At 39.1% G+C, this 16,196-nt stretch overlaps 1 protein-coding gene across 3 annotated transcripts in view; it reads right to left on the bottom strand.

Annotated features, from left to right (window-relative positions):
* WDR7 (WD repeat domain 7) overlaps positions 1-16,196 on the bottom strand; it is a 354,279-nt gene that overhangs the window by 285,142 nt on the left and 52,941 nt on the right. For all 3 annotated transcript variants that reach the window (XM_018039552.1, XM_018039554.1, XM_018039553.1), the window contains exon 13: positions 871-1,066. In XM_018039552.1, coding sequence (XP_017895041.1) covers positions 871-1,066 — 196 coding nt within the window. The remainder of the gene's footprint in view (positions 1-870; positions 1,067-16,196) is intronic.

Genomic DNA, 16,196 nt, shown 5'->3' with positions numbered 1-16,196 from the left:
ACCAGGACCGCAAATGAAGGATAGGTGAAGATTATGGCTACTTGCTCCAAAAGACCTGTGAGCGCTCCCTCTTACACCACCGTCCAAGCCAGAAGTATACACATAGTCCGATTTCAAACAGGAGTATTTAAGAAAACAAGAAGAAGTTTCAGAGAGAAAAAGAAAAAAGTAGTAGAAATATTACATAGCACGTTCGTTCTTTAGGAACATAAAGAAAGGCTTAACTCACTGATAGATGACTTAGGACAGTGAAAGTAGAATCGAGTGTGTTTTCAAAAGCCCAAACTAATGAACACGTAGTTACATACTTAAAAATTTCCAAGGGAAAACCTTAAGTTTCTGTATGTAAACTTCATATGTCATGGCCTATATTTTTAAGCTAAACATTATCTGCAGCATGTTATGCCACGTACATAAAATATCTGAACCCTGAAATTTTACATGTTCTCTCGAGAACTTAAAACTTTCCATTATCTCCTCCAATTAAAGGCCCTGTATTATTTTTCTGCTGTTCCACTGTTTTTGAACTAGGGGCAAAAAGGATTCTTTAATCTTACAATTTGCCTCAAGAATTATATAGAAATCACTTAGCTGTCTGGTGTCTGATGTCTGTCCTAAGTTGAATATTGTTCATGTTTCTCTAAAGATCAATGAACTACTCTACAAGTATCTGAGAGAGTACAACAAATATTTTAGAGGACATCTAAATATTTCTTTGTTGATAATTATAAGATCCCTTATAAAAAGCAGTGATGAGAAACACAAGTAGCAACCTTTTGACATTTCAGGGGTTTTTCCTCATACAAAAGCTTTTTCACTTCTAGGAAGCTGAATATACTCATTTAACTTTCTAGTCTCATCTGTTCTTACCAGTATCCATTTGCCAGACATACACGGAGCCGTCTGAACATCCCACTACTAGGTAATCGTCAGAAGGCCTCCACTTGATTACTTGAATGGGGAAAAGATGACGAGACGCCAGCATAATGCATTTTTTCTCTCGCAAACTTAGAAGTCCAACTGAGTGGTCACTGGCTACAGAACAGATGCAGTGCTGCACTCTTGCCTGAAAGGAAAAATAAATCTCAATCACATCTAGATTAAATTCGGAATAACATGGATCTGGTCCTCAGTGAAATCAAAATTAGTTACACATTCACTGCTGTCGAAAACACGAACCACACCACCAGGATATGTCGAAAATTTTCTTCTTTTATATTACACCTAAAATACCCAGTTCAATCAACACAACACTTTGAAAAAGACTACATTAAAACTAGTTTTAAAAAGGAAAAGATACCTAGAGAAAGCTGCTGTTCAAATCTGAAGATGACCTTACTAAAATGATTGCTATATACGGACAGACAGACCTGGAAAGAAATTGACCTGTTATGACGTGTTCTCTTTCCCCGCCTGAATTTCCCTTTGCGAGCAGCTGGAGCTGTGGTCTGCAGAGCGTCTGTCTGTGACTGTCTTTCAGACCCATGCTCTTCCCTGCTCCTTTGCTCAAAAACAATATCCTCACGGTCCCTCTGCCACAATCACCTCTGAAGAACAGCCGATCATTTGTATTATGTGCAGGCGTGCTTCACAGCTTCCGCCTAGAACCTCGGCAGGCACACGGCCTCAACTAACACACAAAAGCTCGGTAGACAGCCTGCTCTGTATTTTCTGCTCATCCCGGTTTTGTGCCCTTCCATCTATTTTAAGAACAAGATGGAATATAACATAAGCAATCAAAGACGGTTAAGATTTTCGATAGCTCCCGAGAACTGAATCCACAATGGATAAAATTAAAACTTAGAGTCTTTATATGTCTGAAAGACCATGTATAAGCAACTTAAAACTTTGTAGTGAATTATTAGATTATGCTTCCGGTTCACATCAAGGTGAACCCGTATGAAAATAGCCATCTGAAACTCATTATTGTGGCTATTTATTGAGGAGGAGATCTAAGGCACTATATATTAAGACATGTGATCCCTTCTATAGGCTTCCCTTGTGGCTCAGCTGGTAAAGAATCCGCCTGCAATGCAGGTGAGACCTGGGTTCGAACCCTGGGTTGGGAAGATCCCCTGGAGAAGGCAAAGGCTACCTACTCCAGTATTCTGGCCTGAAGAATTCCACGGACTGTATAGTCCATGGGGTCACAAAGAGTCGGACACGACTGAGCGACTTTCACTTTCAACTTCATCCCTTCTATGCGATCCAGAGGAGAAACTTCTCAAAGCTCACTCTGCTGCGCTTTGCCTGAGCAGACTTTTTGGCTAAAGAACAGTATCTCCCTCATCAGGAAATGTTGACATGTTATCAGATGAGAAAAAGCAGGAGGCAGGGGCATGGGTGACCAGACGTGCATGGGAAACACAAGTTACAGTTGTTTTTATCTACAGACCTTCTAAGAACCTCTAACCTGTAACATGAGGATAATTATACCTACAGAGGGCCTACAAATATCTACATTCATTTGACCATCACAATCTCATAAGATGCAGTTTTAAGGAGCACACTTTGGGGAAGGCTGCTGCCCCTTCGATGTTTTGGCTACTAAGAAACATAGGACTGAATTTTCTACCTATAATAGAGCGGGGTGTGGGCATACATTTCTGCATGTGGACTCCTGGTGGTCTCATCTAGTTTCTCTCTCATTTTCTCTTCACTGTGATTTTGCTTTATTTTTATCTAACTAAATACTGTTTATTTCTTGTAAACAACCCAAAATCAATTTTTTTGAATGAAGCAGAACATTAAAAAAGAGAGAGAAAGATTTAACTCGTCACTTTGTTCTTTAATTCAGGTGTTCCAGCCTTTGGTACTGTGTTAGCTTTATTTGTCCTTTGTTGTTTTATAATGATACAAAAACTATAATCAGCATAGTAGCTATTTACTAGTTTTCAAAGTTAAGAAAACTAAGTTCAGAAAGATCATGTTATAAACTGTTATTAAAACATCACATAGAATTTTCTTACACATGTTTTAAGCTTATTTATTTCATGCTTCCTCGTAAGCATAAAACATTTCTTTCTTTACAAAAGACATTAAGGACTGAAGTGTAGCTGACTATGGCGTGTAAAACTTCACCTTGTAATTAAATAGTAAGTCAAACTATAGTGGCAAACTACAAAAATATCATTTAAATACAGGCAATGTTAGAATATAACATGGCAGAAATATAACATAATGTCTTTATTTTCAATTACTTCACACTACATAAGGTAGTTTTGACTTTCACCAGACGTAAATCCCAGGGACGGCGGAGCCTGGTGGGCTGCCATCGATGGGGTCGCACAGAGTCGGACACGACTGAAGCGACTTAGCAGCAGCAGCAGCATACTGATAACAGAAGACAGTACTTTAGGGGGAATAAAAACTAAGAGCTTAGTACAATGGAGTGTTTGCGTTTCTACAAATAATCATTAATACTGACTTTGCATTTATCAAATATATCCATCATTCAATTTACAAAAAGATGACTGCCACATGAATGGTTAGCTATTTTGCATTTGGGGCTTCCCAGGTGGCGCTAGTGGTAAAGAACCCACCTGCCAATTCAGGAGATGTAAGAGACTTGGGTTCCATCCCTGGGTTTGGAAGACCCCCTGGAGGAGGGCATGGCAACCCACTCCAGTATTCTTGCCTGGAGAATCCCCATGGACAGAGGAGCCTGGCGGGCTACAGTCCATGGGGTCGCAAAGAGTCCAATGTGACTAAAGCGACTTAGCACGCACACACATTTTCTATTTTGCAATGCGGATCTGAGAAAAAGTTGTTTTATTTATTTTTCTTACCAGAGAAAACAAATCTAACAGTGATCGTTTTCTCTGTGTATGAGTCACTGCAAAGAACTGTTTCTAAACAGTGTTCCTTTCCATCTACTCACATCCTTTAATCAGGCACTGATGAGAGAGAAGGTGCCCTCAGTCGCTCAGAGTCGTATCCGACTCTGTGTGTGTGCGCGTGCGTGCTCAGTGGCTCAGCCGTGTCTGACTCTGCAACCCCATGGACTGCAGCCCACCAGGCTCTTCTGTCCATGGGATTCTCCAGACAAGAATACAGGAGTGGGTAGCGATTTCCTTCTCCAGGGGATCTTTCCGATCCAAGGATCAAACCCGCATCTCCTGCATTGCAGGAGGAGTCTATACCACTGCGCCACCTGGGAAGCCTCCTCAATCTTTAAAATGAACGAATCCTTAATTGACTTCCCTGGTAGCTCAGACTGTAAAGCATCTGCCTACAATGCAGGAGACCCAGGTGGGTGGGGAAGATCCTCTGGAGAAGGAAATGGCAACCCACTCCAGAACTCTTGCCTGGGAGGAGCCTGGCAGACTACAGTCCATGGGGTCGCAAAGAGTCAAGCACAATCCTTAATTAATGTAACACATCTAACTCACCAACTTCCCAGTCCCCAAGTTGACAATCATTTCATTAACGTTCACATACATTCCTATCATTCCTTTTCATAGATAAAATCAGGCATAGGCGGGGGGTGCTGAAGTCTGTTAAAAAGGTGAATTTTTATCGATATTCTTTACTCTGGTGTTTTTCAAATTATGTTCTATTGGTGGATCTCAACATCTGAAGTGATAACAAAACTGAGAAGCACTGACCCACGCGTTCTCTCTCTGCCAAGCATCTCCAACGGCAGTTTACAACCTGCGGTATCCCTGTTCTAACGGAGAACCTGACCTCTGGCACCAAATTTATACAGGTGGATAATTTTCTCTTTAATTCAAGAAAATGCAATCCATCCTCATAAAAAGATTTAAAATTTCTACATCATGTTAGCACCCTTATTAGTAAAACACAAAGCAAATATTAAATAATAGCAGAGGGTGTGTTTTAAAAAGTAGATTGGGGTGTAATTTTCTGAAGGAAAAAATAACTGAACTCCAAAAATTCTAGTTTTTCATTCCCAATGATATGTTCTTTTCTGACATGTGTATTTACATTAAGTACATTTTAAACAGGAGTTCTGTTCTTCACTCACACAGTGCAATAATGGTGAGAACTGGCAAATGACATGCCCCATCCACAAAAATGTGTTTGGCCCCAAATAAAAATGGTCCGACTTTTTGTGACCCCATGAACCGCAGTACGCCAGGCCTCCCTGTCATTCAGCAAATCCTGGAGTTCACTCAGACTCACATCCATCGAGTCAGTGATGCCATCCAGCCATCTCATCCTCTGTCGTCCCCTTCTCCTCCTGCCCCCAATCCCTCCCAGCATCAGTCTTTTCCAATGAGTCAACTCTTCGCATGAGGTGGACAAAGTACTGGAGCTTCAGCTTTAGCATCATTCCTTCCAAAGAAATCCCAGGGCTGATCTCCTTCAGAATGGACTGGTTGGATCTCCTTGCAGTCCAAGGGACTCTCAAGAGTCTTCTCCAACACCACAGTTCAAAAGCATCAATTCTTCGACGCTCAGCCTTCTTCACAGTCCAACTCTCACATCCATACATGAACACAGGAAAAACCATAGCTTTGACTAGACGGACCTTAGTCGGCAAAGTAATGTCTCTGCTTTTGAATATACTATCTAGGTTGGTCATAACTTTTATTCCAAGGAGTAAGTGTCTTTTAATTTCATGGCTGCAATCACCATCTGCAGTGATTTTGGAGCCCCCCAAAAATAAAGTCTTTCACTGTTTCCACTGTTTCCCCATCTATTTCCCATGAAGTGATGGGACCAGATGCCATGAGCTTCGTTTTCTGAATGTTGAGCTTTAAGCCAACTTTTTCACTCTCCTCCTTCACTTTCATCAAGAGGTTGTTTAGTTCTTCTTCACTTTCTGCCATTTAAGGGTGTTATCATCTGCGTATCTGAAGTTATTGATATTTCTCCCAGAAATCTTGATTCCAGCTTGTGCTCCCTCCAGCCCAGTGTTTCTCATGATGTACTCTGCATATAAGTTAAATAAGCAGGGTGACAATATACAGCCTTGACGTACTCCTTTTCCTATTTGGAACCAGTCTGTCGTTCCATGTTCAGTTCTAACTGTTGCTTCCTGACCTGCATATAGGTTTCTCAAGAGGCAGGTCAGGTGGTCTGGTATTCCCATCTCTTTCAGAATTTTCCACAGTTTATTGTGATCCACACAGTCAAAGGCTTTGGCATAGTCAATAAAGCAGAAATAGATGTTTTTCTGGAACTCTCTTGCTTTTTCCATGATCCAGGGATGATGGCAATTTGATTTCTGGTTCCTCTGCCTTTTCTCAAACCAGCTTGAACATCTGGAAGTTCACAGTTCATGTATTGCTGAAGTCTGGCTTGGAGAATTTTGAGCATTACTTTACTAGTGTGTGAGATGAGTGCAACTGTGCAGTAGTTAGAGCATTCTTTGGCATTGCCTTTCTCTGGGACTGGAATGAAAACTGACCTTTTCCAGTCCTGTGGCCACTGCTGAGTTTTCCAAACTTGCTGGCATATTGAGTGCAGCACTTTCACAGCATCATCTTCCAGGATTTGAAAGAGCTCAACTGGAATTCCATCACCTCCACTAGCTTTGTTTGTAGTGATGCTTTCTAAGGCCCACTTGACTTCACATTCCAGGATGTCTGGCTCTAGGTGAGTGATCATACCATTGTGATTGTCGAGATCATGAAGATCTTTTTTGTACAGTTCTTCTGTGTATTCTTGCCACGTCTTCTTAATATCTTCTGCTTCTGTTAGGTCCATACCATTTCTGTCCTTTATCGAGCCCATCTTTGCGCGACATGTTCCCTTGGTATCTCTAATTTTCTTGAAGAGATCTCTAGTCTTGCCCATTCTGTTGTTTTCCTCTATTTCTCTGCATTGATTGCTGATGAAGGCTTTCTTATCTCTCCTTGCTATACCATCCATGCCAACGAAAATAAGCATTTGAAGAGTTAGCTCTAGTTTCACTGTGATGAGCAACAGCCTTGAAATAGCCAAAATAATCAAGACTGAAAGCAGCAACAACAAAATCAGTATTACTAGGCCCAAGAAAGCACAGTTATTAGAGGTACTTAACTCACAACAAAAGAAGTTCTTTGCTTTTAAAACATGGATTTAAATAAATTTAATTTTTCTTCTTTCAAGAAAATGCTAGTCCAATTTTTGTGAAAAAACTTGCCTAGAGTAGAAATGACCCAGATACAGTTAAAATCTCATTAATTTTGATCCCACTAATTAATTCTGAGTCGATGGTTACCTTCACAGGCTGTGTAAAAACAAATTAATGGCCTAAACAAAGCAAATGTCTAGCCTATTTAAACGTAAAAGGAAAAAAAAGGCCATTCTCAAGTACCACTTTGGTATTAATTTTAATTCAAACAATGAATAGAGTAATGATAAATAATTCTCAACTACTTGTTAAATGAAAGCATTTAAAAGATTTGCTAAAACACAATTAACCTGGTTTCTTATCTATTTTCAAAATTATTGAAGAAGCACTTCTTAAAGAATATTTCATAGTTCCTATCACTCTGATTTAGGCCTAGCTTCCTCACAAATAAGTTGAATTAGTACAATTTTTATTATTAAATTATTAAATTCTAGAGATCTCAGTTATTCAATATTTACTTCACCTATAATGACTCATTCTATAATTTGATTAATTACATTCTACTTTACTTTCTTCCATTTCAACCTGGAAAAGTCACCTAAATCTGACTTAACCCCAAGGATATTTTAACAAGGAAAAGACAGTTAAATTGTGCATGTAAAGTAATATTACAAAGGACTAAAAAAATATGAACCTCTTATCTTTAAATTATTTGAAAAACATTTATGTTCCAAACTTGTTTGATCAAACACCCCTTCATTAGAACTCTGCAATGCATCCTCACTATATGTATATTTATAAATTGAATGTGTACTTGTGAGAATACATCACGTATATTGTAAAACATGCTCAAAATATATATTTTAAAAGGATGATTGAGTTTAAATAAATTTAAGATGAAATATTTTCTTAAATGTCTTGCAAGAACTTTATGTTAGCAGTAGCCAATACCTCAAAGCATAATATTTATCTTTAGGAAGGTTTCACTGTTACTGATAGTGAAGGTAAATACGTATTTTATATGCTGAGTGGCTCAGTTGTGTCTGACTCTTTGCGGTCCCATGGACTGCAGTCTGCCAGGCTTCTCCATCTATGGAATTTTCTAGGCAAGAATACTAGAGGGTGTTGCCACTTTCTACTCCAGCGTATCTTTTCGACCCAGGCATCAAACCTAAGTCTCTTGTGTCTCCTGCCTTGGAAGGGAGATTCCTTACCACTAGCGCCACCTGTAATCAAGAATTTTATGGTTGTCCTCTTGCCAATTGATCAAGTGATCATTGTTACAACCTGATAATGGGGCTAATAAACGGGCATTTCATTGTCACTGGAAAGATCTCCCAGCATTATTTGCCCTGCTCATTTTGTGACGGCGGGGTTAAGACCTGTACAGCACCACCCGCCAGCTCTCCTAGGCAAACGCACTGTCACCGGGAGCACAGCCAATGAGAGCACTGAGGCCCCTCCTGGAGGCAGCAGGCCCACGCAGAGCCCACACGACACGTGCCCGTCTAACGCATGAACCAAGGGAGGCATCGATGTCCTTTCATCAAGTAAATGTTCATAAGATCAATTTGTTAAGGTTGGAAAAAAAAAAGAAGAGGTTTAACATTTCATTCCCTTGCCCCCATCAACTATCTCACAGATTCCACTTTAGCACTTGCCCCTATCAACTGACTTATAGGGTGTACCACATATCATTTAAAAACAAAATTTTTTTTTGTTATGCAACAGAACTTGTACAGCATGGACTGAGCATCTGATCAACTTGGTCAGTATACTACAGGTAAATATTATTCAAAATCATGTTCCAACCCATGTATTAGTTCTTTCCGAGAAGGAAAAGACACCAATAACATCAAAAGTTAATTAAAAGCAGGGGCTAATGAAAAGCAACAGGTAAAAACTCTTACTTTGATTTAATGAAAAAAATCAAGATAATTGGAGCAAGGAAAAGGAGGATGATACTGAACTGAAACAAACATATTCCAAGGTCAATTATTATTTTTCAAATAATTCTGTTCCTCAACCAATAAGCACTATGTGAATTTGCCAGTAAATAACCCTCACGGTACATTAGTGCTGAGCAGCAGAATGCCACAAGCCATCACTGGATCTGAGAGTCAGAAAGTACCACCTAGGTCATCCAGCCTGACCTCACGCATTTGACAAGACTTCATTTTAAACCGTTCCCAGAAACCTCTTATGTAACCCGTTCTTAAGCATCTGCCATGAATTACAGAAACTAGAGGCAGCTAGTTTATTCCACCCACCAGCTCTCTGGGGAGATTATTCTGCTTTCCAACAATTCCCAATGTAAATTATATATATATAAATTTCTTTCTGCTTTCGCTAATTTGTTTTCTAAACTAAACTGTTCTTCTCTTCTTATCATTCCAGGAGTAATCTCTTAGCTGCCCAAAACAAATTTTGTCTGAATATTCTCTAAATATATGAACACTAACTATTGTCTCTCCTTTTAAATATGCCCATCATTCAACAAACTATAAATGACCAGCTTCTTTTGCTCATAAATCAATCCCACTATTCTCTTCATCATTATTTCTTGACTTCCCAGAACTCTTTCTCTGGAACATAAATGCACAGCTAAGATGCATCACTTATCACTTTTAAATATTCTACCTGAAGGGTAAAAAAAGAGCCTACGAATGTTAATCACATTTCCACACTTTCACAAAACTAGATAAATTTTTTCAGAAATCCAGAGCTCATCCTTCTTAAAACATGGGGGTAGGGGGTAGAAAGCTGGTTTTTTCATAGGTATTTTAGAAAATAAGACCGTGTGGTCCAACTAAAGCACTGACCAACAACCTAATAGGATACTTATGTTCTACATGAAAATAAGACTTTTAGGGACGAGTTTTAACATCTTTGTTCATTCACTGCATACAAAAAATAACAATGAAGAAATAGAGGACTAGCCAGATTCCATCTCTCTTCAACTGCTTCCTGATTAATAAATACAAAGCAAATAAATATGAAGAATTTAATGGATGATTACAAAGATATCCCCTATCAGAGAAAAACATATTAAGTAAATGACATTGAGATAACCTGTTATTTTAGGGAAGGACAGATGATTTTTACCCTTTCCTCACCCTACAGACATAAACAAACTTCAGAGAGATTAAAGTACTTGATGCTTGTTTTAATCCAGCCATTGCTTTTTAATAAAATGTCATCAAATTTCTAAATGGGGTAAGATTCTAGGATTTAAAAATATGAAAGAAGCTAAATAGAAATAAGGATAAAATAGATTACATAGGAATGGAAATTATCCCCAGGTTAAAAAAAAATCAAAAGTAATAAGTCAGAAGAAAATTTCAACAACAATAACTAAAAGCACATAAGCTTAATATTTCAATTAAGTTAATCACTAATTAACTAAGCACTAATTAGTGCTTAATATATTAAGCACTAATATCCTCAAGAGAAACAAATGAGCAAAGGACAAACTATGTCTCAAAAAGAAACAAAAATTCATTAAAATCCTTATAGAAAAATTTCATTATCTCTAGTAATCAAAGAAATGCAAATTTCAACAATAAAATACTCTCTACACCTATCAATTTAGCCAAAGACTGTAGAAATTATAATAATAAACAACCAAGATTTACTGGGGTCTCACTTTGTGCTAGGTATTACTACTATAAATGCTCAAGTAACTCATCATGGTCTCACGACAACCCTTTGAAGTAGATCCTATTATTATTTCCATCTTACAGATAAGGAAACTGAGGCATGGAAGTAAATATAAACATCTTGTGTCGGCAAGGAACCACGAAATGGGCATTGAGGGCAGGAAACAACTTGGTAATTAACCTCAGTATTCTTAAAAATGTCAATACTGTATTACACAAAAATTCTGAGGTTCTAATCCAAAAAATATTCCTGGAATTAATCCAAGGAAATAATCATATGTGAGAACAAGTTTTACAAAGATATTCAATATTATTTACAATAGTTCAAATTGGGTACAACCTACATATCCAAAGCAAGAAAACTGCTAAGTAAATGCTGTATGCTCATATAATGTAATGATATACAATCATTAAAAATTACTTTCATGAACAAGTGTAACTTGAGAAAGTATTTGTTAAAATAGTAAATGAAGACGCTACGTGCACAGGTAACTCTGCTGCTGCTGCTGCTGCTAAGTCGCTTCAGTCGTGTCCGACTCTGTGCCACCCCATAGACGGCAGCCCACCACGCTCCCCCATCCCTGGGATTCTCCAGGCAAGAACATTGGAGTGGGTTGCCATTTCCTTCTCCAATGCATGAAAGTCAAAAGGGAAAGTGAAGTCGCTCAGTCGTGTCCGACTCTTCGCAACCCCATGGACTGCAGCCTACCAGGCTCCTCCGTCCGTGGGATTTTCCAGGCAAGAGTACTGGAGTGGGGTGCCATTGCCTTCTCCTATATATCTACAATATAATCACAAGCGCACAGTAAATGGATTTTAAACAGCCAGAAGGACTTCCTTGGCTGGCTAGCGGTTAGGACTCCATGCTTCCACTGCAGGGGGAGTGGGCTGGATCCTTGGGTCAGGGAACTAAGATCCGGCATGCCCCACAGAGTGGCCAAAAACAAAACTAAAAGGCTAGAGGAAAAGATACCAGAATGTTAACTGTGGTTGGTTCTCCTTTATTTGGAAGGATAACAGGACACTTTTACCTTCTTAGTTCCCTGTTTTCAAAAACTGTGTATATGTGAAATTTATAAAATTGCAGTTAAAGCTTACATCATATTCTTAAAAGCAAGTAATGTGTGACAAGGAAAAGAAGGTAAAAGGGGGCTAAAACTCCAAACCTAAGTAACCAAAGATGAAAAACTAAAACAAATTAACAAAGAACCGAGCCATGCACAGTTCTCTGAAGAAAAATCTCACACATGGGAATTGAAAAGAATGGCTGTTTTGGTCTACAAAGTGAAAGATACTCAATAAATCAGTCATTTAAAATTAAGCATGCATCAAAATCACACTTATGTAAATCAGTAATTAAAAATATAGTCAAAGTTGGAGAAATGCAACTATTTTTCAATACACAATTACATCTACTAGATGTAGGGGGTGGAATGTATGAAGGTCAAGTTCAGGCCCTCAGGTTGGACTGAAAGAAGGTCAAAGTCACTCAGTCGTGCCTGGCTCTTTGCGACCCCATGGACTATACGGTCCATGAAATTCTCCAGGCCAGAAGGTTGGAGTGGGTAGCCTTTCCCTTCTCCAGGGAATCTTCCCAACCCAGGGATCAAACCCAGGTCTCCCGCATTGCAGGCGGATTCTTTACCAGCTGAACCACAAGGGAAGCCCAGGTTGGACTAGTTAGGATCAAATACCAGCTCTGCCACTTGCTATGTGACCGTGAGCAAGTTATTGAACCTCTCCAAGCCTCACTTCTCTGTACAATGAGGTTAACAGCAAAAACCACACCGCACAGAATCACTGTGAATTAAATGAAATATACACAAAGAAATCAGCATAGACTAACACATCATGCATGCAAAAGATGACAGTACTTAATGTTATCTTTACCATTATTAGTGTTATATCAGTATATACCACAAATTCTGCTTTTTAAAATGCAGTTGTATCTACTTTCTGAGGCTATCGCCAATGTTTAGATATTCAACAGGAAATGTGAAGACAGTTATAATTTTTCTATTACATGAGTTTCCCCTTTTCTATATTTTCTTCTCATATTAATAGCTCTGTTTTAATTTAGTGTGAATAGTTCCACTGACATCATCATTACCATCACTCACATGTTATCTTAACATTAATGAAGTTTTTGAGTCAACAAAAGCTTTCCATACAACAGCTCAATGACCACCTTCCATTGTTCCTGTATATTTCCTCATCACACATTTTTTTCCAATGGATTTACTTGGTAATTTTTGACTTCATCCCTTTAAAACATAAAAATAGTTTAAGTTCAATTCTATATTTATGGGTTTCAGAGGCTGAGACAGTCAAATCTGAAGACTCTGAAGACAGTCGAAGGTTCTTTTAAGGAACTCAAAAGTGTTTTCTCCCTTCCCCTGCCCTATAGCAGTCAGCTGTCCCCAATTACTGTCCAACCTGGACCCAAACCTGGAGGACACAGAGCAGCCCTAACCTCCTCCGCCACGAAGCGCCTCACTTCTCAGACTGCACTGAGTTACAGGCGTGGGGCCGCTCGTCCTCCTCCTTTCTGCGTCCTACCTTGAACTGGAAGGGCCCCATTCATCTGACCTGGTAACTCTCAATCTGCCTGCTTGGCTTCAACCTATTTATTCCTGGAGGTAAATTACTAGAACACGGATGCTAAAAATACCTCTTGTTTTACAAAGGATCCTGGCTTGCTTTTTAAGTCTGTGTCAAAGAACACAGAGAAACCTACCCCCCACTGTTACTCACCTGGCCCTTGAGAGCACCTGGAAAGGCACGCTCAGTCACTCAGCCGTGTCCGACTCTTTGTGACCCCATGGTCTGTAGCCCTCCCAGCTTCTCCGTCCATGGAATTTTCCAGGAAAGAATACTGGAGTGGGTTGCCATTTCATTCTCCAGGGGATCTTCCAGACTCGGGGACTGAACCCATGTTTCTTGCATCCCCAGCATTGGTAGGTGAGTTCTTTACCACTCCACCACCTGGGAAGCCTACCTAACTGAAGAGTTACCCTAAAAAGTAACTCATATTTTTCTAACAATTCCTGCCATCTTAACATAAATATGAATTTATTTTAAAATTGCTTTACGATTAAGCTATTCAAGAAAAATTGTCTTTGCTCTGTGACATACTAATTCTCTTCAACCCAAAAGAGTCAATTTAATCAACCACTTCATCACAATGTTTAGCACCAAATCATTTCTGACTATTAAAAAAAAATAAATGTCATGCCCAATGTAACCTTCTCTGCTACTAAGAATATGACTAAAGATCTAAAGAAACCTCTCCAAAAAGAAGAATATCTAAGTTGCTAGATTAGGGGGTGGGGGGGTATAAATCGGATTAACATATGCACACTACTATACGCAAAATCATTGGAGAAGGAAATGGCAACCCACTCCAGTGTTCTTGCCTGGAGAATCCCAGGGACGGGGGAGCTTGGTGGGCTGCCGTCTATGGGGTCGCACAGAGTCGGACACGACTGAAGTGACTTAGCAGCAGCAGCAGCAGACACAAAATCAACAACAATGACCTACTGTCTAACACAGGGAACTGTAAGTTTCTTGTAATAACCTACAATGGAAAAGGATGTGAAAAGCAATATTATATATATATAAATAAAACTGAATTACTTTGTTATATACCTGAAAATAATACAACACTATCATGTATGTTAATGATAAATTGATTAATTTTTATGATGTTTGACACAATATTCGCATAGCTGGACTAGGAATATAATCTGTCTCATTACTGTTGAAGGAATCCCTCACTGACAGTCTCTTCATATATTACTGAGCCTCCCAGCTTCCTACAAAAGAGACAGGGCGTACTATGCTACTTGAGTGTATGTATACTGTCCACAACAGGGAAACTTACCTTTCATAGTGAACAAAATGGAATGATAGTAGTGAAGATTTGAACAACATGCGGGAATCAGAATGGATAACCAACACAGTACAGTATTGGTATATTAAAGCATTGGTGCTTTCAAAATGAAAATGAGTGCTCTCCATTCATACATACTCTACAAACAGCTACTTATAGGCCTAGAAAATTAACAAGGTTTAAAAGATTATAAACAGAATGAAGAATTATGAGGGCAAATAGGGATACAAACCTATTCCTAAGCTTTTGATGGACAATTTGGCAATAACTATTCAAAAGACGTTAAAAATGAATATGTCCTTTTAGAAAGCAATTCCACATTTAAGAATTTATCCTCAGAAGTCATTCAAGATGTGCAAAAATATTTAGTTATCCCAATTTTCAGCCCCACTGCTGATAACAGAAAAAAATGTTGGAAAACATCATTCTGAAATTTCTGATAAAATTACACAAATTATAGACTATAATCAAAAATGATGCTGAAATACACTCAGTGGCACAAAAGTGGCCAGACCATCTTTAGAAAATATATTGTCTATAATGATATGTTATATAATTTTAAAGTTAAAAATTAATTTCAAAAAGATGACGCTGAATACATAAAAACACATGAAAACAGTCTCAAAACCTAAGAGGATGAAGTGTTATGGGAAAAAATACGGCAACAGACTACGTACATTGCGACCTAGTTTAGAAAAAGGCTGGTTCTGCTGCCTGCTTTTGGTTCCTTTGCATCACCAAAGTTTACTCTACTCGGCTTCAGGGACCAGGCTAAAATCATAGACACTGCTTTTTAAATGTAACATCCAAACTGAATCAATAACAAGAATCCAAATTCAAAAAGGTAAAGATAAAGGCTAACTGAGGCAGAAGCTTTAGGAGCATGTTCAGAAAGAAAGGACAACATATTAAAAAGAAAACCTAATTTGTCAACTGTTCTTGCCGGCAGTGAACATCACACACTAGCAAACATATCGTCACATATACCAAACACACTTATCATATCTGTTGCCAAGAGCTAAGGATTTAACATTGTCAATAAAAGTAGAAACAGGTTAAATGCCTGACATCCACATTTTCACAAATCCATGCTGCCCCCTTCTGGATAATTTTGGAGGTATGTGACAATAAAAGTTTAATAAGATTTTAATGAGAAGTAATCCCTTGGGCTGCAAGGAGATCCAGCCAGTCCATTCTAAAGGAGATCAGTGCTGGGTGTTCTTTGGAAGGAATGATGCTAAAGCTGAAACTCCAGTTCTTTGGCCACCTCATGCGAAGAGTTGACTCATTGGAAAAGACTGATTGCTGGGAGGGATTGGGGGCAGGAGGAGAAGGGGACGACAGAGGATGAGATGGCTGGATGGCATCACTGACTCGATGGACATGAGTTTGGGTGAACGCTGGGAGTCAGTGATGGACAGGGAAGCCTGGCATGCTGCGATTCATGGGGTCGCAAAGAGTCGGACACAACTGAGCGACTGAAATGAAGAACTGAACTGAACTGAATCAAGTTTTTTAAGGTGCTTCCCTGACAGCTCACCTGGTAAAGAATCCACCTGCAATGCAGGAGGCCCCAGTTTGATTCCTGGGCCGGGAAGATCCGCTGGAGAAGGGATAGGCT

Source organism: Capra hircus, chromosome 24, assembly GCF_001704415.2.
Source record: "Capra hircus breed San Clemente chromosome 24, ASM170441v1, whole genome shotgun sequence".
In the NCBI taxonomy this organism is placed as follows: domain Eukaryota; kingdom Metazoa; phylum Chordata; class Mammalia; order Artiodactyla; family Bovidae; genus Capra; species Capra hircus.
The sequence above is the reverse complement of the archived record's forward strand: the minus strand, read 5'-3'. Positions and strand labels throughout refer to the sequence as shown.